Source organism: Nicotiana tomentosiformis, chromosome 6 (assembly GCF_000390325.3).
Source record: "Nicotiana tomentosiformis chromosome 6, ASM39032v3, whole genome shotgun sequence".
NCBI classification, from domain to species: Eukaryota; Viridiplantae; Streptophyta; class Magnoliopsida; order Solanales; family Solanaceae; genus Nicotiana; species Nicotiana tomentosiformis.
Window position 1 is genome coordinate 120,222,114 of NC_090817.1, and position 10,183 is coordinate 120,232,296.

Consider the following 10,183-nt stretch of genomic DNA (forward strand, 5'->3'; position numbering starts at 1 on the left):
TATGTCATTAAGCATTTGAGAAGATCATGGAGGAAGAGTAGACATCCACCATAATTTGATTTTTCTTATAACACCTTTCAATTTCTTACAAGCAAATCATATAATAGCTAAGCTAAGCCTTAAAAATTAGTGTGTTAAAATACTTAGCAAAATTAATTCTATTGCCATTGTGTCACATGTAAAACACATTACAATAAGCATGTGCATCATGTTACCCACAATCACACCAACATTAAAATATCCGGAAATTACACCCAGCGATCTTGAAAATGGATGGTCTTGATTTTTTGACCCCCGCTTGCCTCATGGGCACTTTTGACCTTAAAACATGGCAGCCCAGAAAAAGTGGGACCGGCACGCAGACCTGGATTGGCTAAAATGTCAAACATGCAGTAGACCACGCTTGCTACTCAAAAGTCAAAATAAATCAATGTTGTATTCCCAAGACAATGAACTCAAGTAAAAAACTGTTTTGGTGTGATACAATAATGTGACAAGATTTAATAATAATGATAATCAAGAGGATTTCCCAGTATGGGGGTTACAATGATGAAACACTGGATAAATCTGTGTTTGATGACACCAGAATTAGAGGTACAAAAGAAATTTCCTCCCAAAGAACCATAGTTGTCAAAGAATGAGGTGCTACAAGAGTTTAATATAAGCCAGAATGATGGTGATTGTCCACTGGTATGTCTGACTGCTTTTTCTGAACATCCTCAAGAAGTTGTTTTGGTGAAAAACACGATTTACCTGGAACGAATTAATTCTTCCGAAGCACAAATGGTAGGACAGAGGAATCTAAGAGCATTGCTATTACAGAATCATGTAGGATTTAGGAGGAAAAGTAATTAGCAGGCCGCGTTGAAAAGGGAAAGAGACCTTGTTCTCAATATCCAGCCATAATTTTCTTGAAAAGTTCCTTTGGAGCTGGAGTTTCAAGAGAAGAATCACCATACGAAAAGGATAATCAGTGCCAGTGTTATGCCTTGACCAGTCAAGTTGAGGAATGAACTTATCTTAAAAATTACCTGGCAACCCTGTAAATCTCTCATATTGTTCATATGCCTGCCCGATAAACATTTCAACTCCTGTTACAATATTTACTCCACTCTCTTGAGCTTCCCGCAAGAGTCTAGTGATTTTGGGCGTATAAACAGCATCAAATACAAGTGAGTAGTACCTCAAAGCTTCCTGTAATTTGGAAGCAGTTCATCGAAATTTAAACAACGTTTTATCAGTACAAATAGCATGTACGAGCATGAAGCAAAAAATATACGTCTATTTGAATAATAAGAAGAATCTTAGATGACGGGAAACGGTTTCAGGAAATAGTGATGTAAACTGACATTAAACCTGCACGAGGTCACATAGAGAAAACTGACACCCCAGTATAGTATGTGCTGAAAAGTTCCATTAGCAAATGAGGCACATTTTGAAGTTCATTGCTGAAGAAAAATTAAGTAAAACTAAGAACAGCACTGAAGAATATCTCATGGGAAGCTAATTGGCATTGAGATGCCCAAGAATGTGATACACGTCTGTTTAACATTATCCTCCTTATAGCTGTCGATGGTAAGTTCAAGTTACCAGAAAGATATCTTGCTCATGTTTAAATAGACACCAATAATAGTTTCTCATTTGATCCGCTTCACTTTTCAAAATCATAAAATTGCGGTTATATCCAAAACCTGAGTGGCTAGCGGGCAGCTAAGTTCATGCCCAGGGTTATGTTTTACTATCCACAAGTAGAAGATGTAAGGAGTTGGACAAGAGCTTTTTGTGAATCAAGATTGGATGACAGTGTGTGTTTGCGTGTGTGCATGTATTGGTTAAGAAGATTGGCTAACAGTAAACTAGTCTTTATGTTATTGGCTGCAACGACCTAGCAACATGGAGATTTATTCTTTTAGCCACAAATGCTCTGCCCCGACTATATGTTCTATCAATTTCATGGGCTATTCTGCTGAAAATAGTGCATCCAGCTTCCTCAGGACCAAAGTTAGTTTTTTCTGACCCACAGAAATGTCGAACTTGAGCGTGCATTTTGTCTGTCTTATAGAAAATAAAGCATGAAATTATTTGCTGCTTTTGAAATGCCAGTTATCCGCCCACATCTTATATCAAACCTGTCAACGACACCCTATTTCAACAGAAGCAGCGTTAGAAGCATTTAACAATGAGTAAAGCTCAGATTGAAAGCAGCAGACCATGATCTTGAAGTGGATTCTTACAACCACTTCCATTTCTGACAGAACAGGTCTTATCTGTTTTATCCCATTATTCTTCCAATGGAAGAAATCACCAAAATACTCCTTACATAGACCAGAACTTCCGTTTAAACCACTCATGGAATGCCATTCCTCGAAGAACCGAAGAATAGAGGAGGAAGTTTGAGATTGTGAGCCATGACAACAAGGTATATAATTTTTTATAAAGACAACAGAAAATGGTCAAAACTACCCCTATCATTTGGTAAATGGTTTAAAATTACCCTCCGTCTACCTTTGGGTCCATAAACACACACAATGTTATATTTGGGCTTAGATTTACCCCTCCCGCTAACGGCACAATATGTGGGCTCCATTTTAATGTGTTGGCTGTGTTTTTGATATTGTGCCATTGGCGGGAGGGGTAAATTTAAGCCCAAAGATAACATTGTGTGTGTTTATTGACCAAAAGGTGGATGGAGGGTAATTTTACACCATTTACAAAACGATAGGGGTAGTTTTGAACCTTTTCCGTAAGGACAATAAAGGTATATATTTAGATACATCATCTGTTGACTAGGCAGGTTTGTAAGGTTATGAAAGGCCTACAATTGGGTTCTTTAACTTAAAGAAGGTTGATATCTATCTATATAGGAATTAGGATTACACACACATTATGGTCCGGAACATACATACACTTTCCTCAAACTTCTTAATTTCTTTATGATCAAAACCAAAGAACAACCCATATATCTTTTGCTACTTCTGTGAGAAAGAGATGAGCAATAAATACGGTTACCAAACATAGACTTCTTTACAAAGATACTTCAGGTTTATGGTTAGATCTCTATTCTTTATTAAAACAGTGTAACGTAAAGAATTAATTGTTGAATGCTGGATATGAAGGTAATAGACGGAAAAATATTTTTCCAAGCAAAAGAAAAGAAATAAAAGCTCCGCTCCCATTCAAATTTGTAAAGCATGTATTTCCAATATTGAACCCTCTGAGAAAACAGTGAAACACATGAAGCAATTCTTGAATGCTGGGTATGAGCTAATTGAGGGAAAAAGAAAATAAGAAAAAAAAAAGGGATCTCCACCGACCCCCCAAACAAAATGAAATTAAAAAATTCTGCCCCGTTCTAATTTATAAAGCTTGTATTTTTAATACTGAACCCTCTTTGTTTACCCATTTACTGTGCATGATATTAACCATGCAGCTGTTCAACTAATAAGACATGGATTCAATAACAAGTTGTTTTATCTAAGACGAGTAATGCAAGGAGGCAAACCTTAGAGATTGGTGTATCATCAACCTTTGGTTGCATGCCAATGGAGGTGGTATTTGCAAGAATCATGTCAGTTTCTGGATGGAAATTGCTAAGCTCGTCAAGAGACAAAGCCTGACCTCCAACTACATCAGCAAGTTCTCTTGCTCGTTCTTCAAGTAATCAGACAGCACATCAGTACAAAGTAACATAGTCAACTTCAGCAATTGTCATTAGCTACACGGAATTTCACTACCATAGGTACGGTTAGCAATCACCACCCGAGCCCCCTTTTCCTTTGCACCATAAGCAAGTGCCTTGCCAGCGCCGCCAGCACCAATGACTACAAACAATTTACCAGCTAAGGGTGACCCAGACATAATTGGCTGTGAGCCTGTACAAGGAAATAACAAAGCTCAAACATTAAGAAGCTCTAACTTCAGAAAAGGATGTTTGCAGCTGATAAAATGACTCTGACCTTGCAACACTTCTTCAATGGCGGAGATTGCACCCACATAGTCTGTATTGCAACCAAACAACTTCCCATCAGGTCGCCTTACGACACAATTGACAGCCCCTATCAACTGCAGGATAATTAAGAAACCAAGTAATTGCATGTGATATAAGAAATCATCAGAATATTTTGCAATATTGATCCCTGTAAAAATACAAAACAAATAAAAAACAACTGAAAAGCATTATAAGATCATGATATAACTAATACCTTAGCGGTAGGATCAACTTCGTCACAGCAGTCGACAATGGCTTCCTTGTGAGGAATTGTACAGCTGCACAACATAAAGTTGCATAACTACTTCTAAACAAGTAAACATGCATATGAATTATATTTATTAGGCATGGCCGACACACAAAAAAATTTGGAAGAACGCAAGGATGACCCATGAAAAACAAAAATAAACAGAAAGCAAAACATAAAAGAAAAATCCAGTACGTACGTTCAACCCCATGAGATATGGTATATACATGTAGATGTAAGTGATACTTTTTAAGATGTGAGAAAGGGGGGAATTTGGCATGACTACCCTGATGAAACTAAAAAGCAACTGTATAAACTACCAGTTTCTGTTTTGAGAGCAAACCTGAAGCCAGCAAAATCTAAAGATGAGTAAGTCCGAAACAAAGTTGCAACATCATCTACCAGCAAAGGCATATAAACACCATTAAACCCAACTGATCTGAAAGCTTCATTATACAATAAAGGTGATTTGCTATGGCTAACAGGCTTCCCAATAATGCCAAATATTTTGGTATCTGGTCCCAACTGTCTGAAATTGTATATATTCAAAAGATCTTTAATTGTTGGTTGCCCAGGAGCTGAAACCTTTCCCACTTCAAGAGTACCAAATGTGAGGTATCCACCAAATTTTGGACAAAGTATTCGAGACATCAAACCCTTCTCTCCCATGACCATGGCTATTATTGGTACCTATTTGAACAAAGTGCAAGAAATGCATTATTGTTTAATCATGAGAAGCATCTCAGAATGCAAGCAAGCTCACAGTCAAGCAGCAAACTCAAAAGAAAGAAAAAGAAAGCCAGAGGCTTAAGGAGATGGAGGACAAATATATTTTGCATAACAAAACCTAAATAACAAATAAATACATTTCTGCATTTATGCATGTTAATAATATTATAGTGAGAGCAGGAAAAAACGAACTTCAACATGATGACAACCAGCTTATGATTGGAGCGGATTATTTTTAAATTCAATAGAACATACAAGGTTGAGAGTGTCGGTCTCACAATATTAAGTCCCTAGAGCTGTCCAGCCTATTGGGTCTCACCAAATAAGAATCCATCAGTCTTAACTAGAATCCAGTGATGTTATAATCTATCACCCACAAATCACCTTATTTCAGCCCAACAACATATAATACAACCTCATCACTTGACATACGAAAGGCCCCTTAATTGACAAGGGATTTCAAATGTCATTCACTTGAGAAAATGTCTCAAAGGCATCGACACATACAACAATATTGTTCTACTATCTACCTTTGAGTTCTTCTTGCAATGGGAAAAATCATCAGATAATTAAAAAAAATTTAACAAACCCCCACCTTTTTCAGGGAGAGAAAGGGAGAGGGAAAGAAAGACAGTTAATTTTGGAAGCTATTCTCAATGTCTTTGTCCCTCTCATTGCCCTTAGCATATATCTAGGTCATAAATATATACCCGGCCTGAAGTTTATCCAACTATACCTAACTTATTGGTGTGTGTGGCCTAATACAAATCTACAAGAAGCAGCCTGCTTCTAGATTCAAGCTATTATTATCACGCACCAAAACCAGCTCAAGAGAAACCATGATTTATCACCAAACAAATTTGAAAGCAAGTTATGGCATAAAAAACTTGCTATACCACTTACGCTGCTTACTTGAGAATGTACAGTAATTTGGAATACACGTGCAACATCAGTGATATCCAGTGCAGTTGTTGCAAACTTCACAATGTCAGCTCCAGATGCCTGTATTCTTGCTACTAGATTGCCGAGCTCCTCAGATGATGGGGTATTATCATAGTTGTGAGAAGAAACAATAACTTTGCATTTTGCTGACTTATTTCCATGTAGAGCAGTATTGAACTCGTCAATAGCCTAAAGGAGTGGGAGAAAAAGAAACAAAAAGCAGCAATTATTATTTATTGATCAAGTGTCTGTCAAAGCAAAAAGGAAGAAGAAATGACGACTCAAAATATAAAGAATATCGATTTAAAGCTAGCAAAGGTTTAGATATCATATATTTAACATTTATGTAATAACCAACAGGAAGTGATCCTTAGTTTGCAAAATTGATCAATGTTTCTTCATGCAAGAAGCATCATAGGCCATACATTTCAAAAAAAGTCACGTTAAAAGTCTCAATACAAAACTGGCAAGTTAATACACCTATTCTTATGCTTTAACTGAATTCCGTTTGAGGACAATTAGCTGCAGCTACTCAGGGAAAGGCAATCATTTTATAATTTATTTTATTTTCTGGGATAAGGTGGGAAGGGCCATTGTTGTTTAGAATCAATACCTTTAGCTCAACATCAATGTAATCAGCTCCCAACTCCATTGCTAATCGAAGTGCATCCAGTCGACTAGCTTCATCACCAGCATACTGACCACCTTCCCAAGTGGGCCTAGAAACGGGGGCAACGTAGGAAAATTTTAGAATGCACTTCTCAATGTCTAGAAGTAAGAGAAAAACATTATTTGAAATGAAGTAAGAGGAGAACTATAAATCAGGAAGTAGAGCTAGAATTATAAACGTAAACTGTAATTATATGTCCCTTCCCTGGACCCGACATATAGCGAGAGCTTAGTGCGCCGGACTGCCCTTTATTATAAAAGAACAAATATTTGTTATCACTTGTTCGCAACAGCTGCTACAAATTCTATCATAAGGTTGAACTCAGAGCTAGTCAAGCCCTGAATATCTTGCATGAAGACATAGAAGTGTCCTAGTTTTATAAGGTTGAAACTGTTTAATAGTCATTACACCAAAATCCAGCACATGCTTATCCTGCTTGTGTTATTGAAGTGTGGTTCACAGATTTCCATGTGTAAACATGCATCATAAAACTGAAGAAGCACAGGTTGTTGACGAACAAGAATATCAATATAAATAAAGAAAATGGCTCATTTACGTTATACTAAGCCAGACAGAAAAATTAATATCCTTCTGAGTTCCTGCAATTGGTGTCCTGAAAAAGCCAATGATGAGAAAGTCAACGGCTCAAAACTTATATAGAAAAGATCCTAGAGCCATTAATGTCTTCCCAAGTGCAGGGACAAATTAGATAAAGTAGCAAGCAATCATACCTCTCTGCCTTTAGAACAGTCTAAGCTAGATTTTAATGCTCCTTATGTGTGTATCTACAGGATATGGATCAATATAAATAAAGAAAATGGCTCATTTACGTTATACTAAGCCAGACAGAAAAATTAATATCTTTCTGAGTTCCTGCAATTGGTGTCCTGAAAAAGCCAATGATGAGAAAGTCAACGGCTCAAAACTTATATAGAAAAGATCCTAGTGCCATTAATGTCTTCCCGAGTGCAGGGACAAATTAGATAAAGTAGCAAGCAATCATACCTCTCTGCCTTTAGAACAGTCTAAGCTAGATTTTGATGCTCCTTATGTTGTGTATCTACAGGATATGTCAGATATTACCTTGCTAATATTTACCCTCTGCCTCATACCAAAAGTATAGCTGCAAATCGAAGAACATACTGTGTACTAATCAAAGGTGAAGCGATCAACCAGGGGAAAGTATTTCCATTCCTTTTCATCCTATTTTTAAGGCAGTGCTTGCAAGTAGGGGCTCGTTCTGTGCTCTAATTTGTTGCAAGTCAAGCTGGTGACAAGTTCTTAACCGAAAGAAAAGAGATCACATAATAACCAAGAAATCCTCGAGGGCCCGTGGCGCACGGTTCAAAGCTCAGTGGATACTAGCCCCCCTCCCCAACCCTTATCCACTTTAAATACCAGGCTTTTGTTTGCGGCAGAGTTCAAACCCGTGACGTGCACCTAACCCGCACATCACGAATTGCGCTTTTACCACTAGACCAAAACCCTAGGGGCAAAGATTGCTTAACAAATAGGGATGTAACCTTCCATAGCAACAGATAAAAAATATACATTTTCAGTATGAAGTTGAACAGAAAAAGGCTTCAAAACAAACTGGAGGATGGAATGTTATAAAACTTCATTGTAGAAATTGGCTAGAGATTCGGTGGAGATTCGACATATCAGTCAATTTCTCTTTTAAACCGATGCATTACACTTCTTTATGACTACAAAATTTTGAAGCTATAGCATTTCTTCCAGCCAAAAGCTGACTACACTTGGCTAATCTTATCAACCTAAGCAGAGGTCATGCTTAAGGCCATTTCATTAAGGATCAGAGCATTAATCAGGTAAGTCTCTTGTTCAGTTCCAGAGTCCTTTTCTCTCGATACGGTAAACCCCCCACCCCCCAAAAAAAACTCTCTCCTCGGAATGGGGCAAGAATGGTTTTTCCTGCTTGTCCCCTTGGTGACTCAAACTCTCCAACTCATGGTTGGAGCCTTGAAGGTGGAGAACCTTTTCCACTAGCCTATCCCTCCCTTATCAAAACAAGAATTTGCTACTGTATGCTACATATCTCTCCCCCACTCATTTTCAATTTTTCTGTTTCAGCTTGCAGTAAGAAGTCCTGAATCCTTAAAATTAATACTGGTCAAGCTTATTCTCCTTATTATTTTTGGATTTCCAAGCAAAACAAGAAAAGAAGATAGAATCTTAATCATCGCTATCAGCTTCCAGCTATCACAAACACAAAAGAATCAACACACACACACACAAAGGAACAAACTTGAGCAACCCAATTCAGATATAACACATTCATTAGTGTAAAGAGACAAACTTTGGAGCTTAAATTTGGAATTAAAACCTGTAAGTGAAAAGGGTAGGCAAAGGGGACTGTTTGACAATAGTATCAATATCTGATTGAGGATTAAAGCTTTTCAAGCTATCCAACCGAACCTCCACAAGATCAGCACCACTAGTTTTAGCATTTTGCATTAGATTCAACATTTGATCCACTGTGTCAGCCATAATTGGTGCACAAATTAGAGTTTGGTTCCTCCTCATTGCCTCTCCCCCCTCCATCTTCTTCACCCCTGATTCCACAACCTGAAAAAAAAAACCTCACCCCCCACAATTCAAGAATCTCACCCCTCAAAATATAAAAGAAAAAAAAAAGAACTTAAACATAAAAATAAAAAAATGTTCTTTTTATTTTTTCGAAAGTTAAGGCAATGTGGGTTGGTACAAGTCTAACAAAGTTAGGTGACTGAAGGAAGCCAAACCAATTTCAAATTCTTTAACATTTTTTTTTTGAAAGACCAATATTAAAGGAAATTCAAAAATAGGGAAGTTGTTAAAGGAAAATGGAGGACTCACCAACTCCATTAGCAAGTAGCAACCAACTTCTAGAGCACAAAAATGGGAAGTGCGGACTCAGCAGCCAGCTTGAAAAAGTCAAGTGACAGGTATATAGATATATACAAGTGGGTGTGGTATTTCTTTAGCTTTTATATGATGATGATAGACAATGAGGGAAACAAAATCAAAATCAAGGAAGAACCAAAACAATTAAGGAGAACGAAATTAAACCAAGGAAGAACTCAAATAAGTGTAAAGAGCTCCGATTAACCGGTGATGTCGGAAGTAGCAGCAAAATTGGTAAACTTGAGATAAAAGAAAATTTAAAGATGAAGCAGAGAAAGAGGATGAACAAAGGCAGACCCAAGACAAATTAATTGCCCGAGAAATTTTATACGTGGTAGACATAAGTTGCATGAGAGATTCCTCTCATCTTTGGCATTATGTTTCTCTCAATTTTTAAACTATCCTCTTTCCTATTTTTCTTTTCTGTTCTTTTTATTTACTAGCTTAAACAAAAATCATAAAAATTTCTACTTTCTACATATTTAATCAGCATTGTCACATAATAGATGCCTATGCTTAAGAATTAATTTGTAAAATTGGATCTGATAAGTAATTGATTGAGTATATTTTTTGGTTGATGACTGGGTTTTTTTTCTTGGGATTCATGGTAACAACACCAAAAAAAAATCTAAAAAATATATAACAACCACCATTACTATTGTGTTGCCGTTAAGTGGCCGCAAGTAAGGTGGTTTTTATTGTG

The 10,183-nt window shown here is 37.1% G+C and overlaps 1 protein-coding gene across 3 annotated transcripts; it reads right to left on the minus strand.

Moving 5' to 3' along the window:
• Positions 1-417: 417 nt before the first annotated feature.
• Positions 418-9,941, minus strand: LOC104115173 (bifunctional 3-dehydroquinate dehydratase/shikimate dehydrogenase, chloroplastic-like). Of its 3 annotated transcripts, none has more exons than XM_009625754.4 (11): positions 9,433-9,941; positions 8,921-9,162; positions 6,520-6,625; positions 5,868-6,095; positions 4,579-4,925; positions 4,203-4,266; positions 3,957-4,062; positions 3,735-3,872; positions 3,503-3,651; positions 1,032-1,194; positions 418-930 (listed from the first exon to the last, which is right to left on the minus strand). In XM_009625754.4, the coding sequence occupies exons 1-11, from the start codon at positions 9,439-9,441 to the stop codon at positions 890-892; spliced, it is 1,593 nt and encodes a 530-aa protein (XP_009624049.1). In that variant the 5' UTR covers positions 9,442-9,941; the 3' UTR covers positions 418-889. The 3 variants fall into 3 exon arrangements, with proteins under 3 accessions (XP_009624049.1, XP_009624050.1, XP_009624051.1); XM_009625755.4 differs by having other exon boundaries at positions 5,877-6,095; positions 9,433-9,929; XM_009625756.4 differs by lacking the exons at positions 8,921-9,162; positions 9,433-9,941 and adding an exon at positions 7,133-8,874.
• Positions 9,942-10,183: the final 242 nt, after the last annotated feature.

Coding starts and splice junctions, on each gene's coding strand:
- LOC104115173 (XM_009625754.4), bottom strand. Junction 3,873..3,956: donor CATTGAAGAAGTGTTGCAAG/GTCAGAGTCATT, acceptor TTCCTTGTACAG/GCTCACAGCCAATTATGTCT. Junction 1,195..3,502: donor ATGATACACCAATCTCTAAG/GTTTGCCTCCTT, acceptor TCCAAATTACAG/GAAGCTTTGAGGTACTACTC.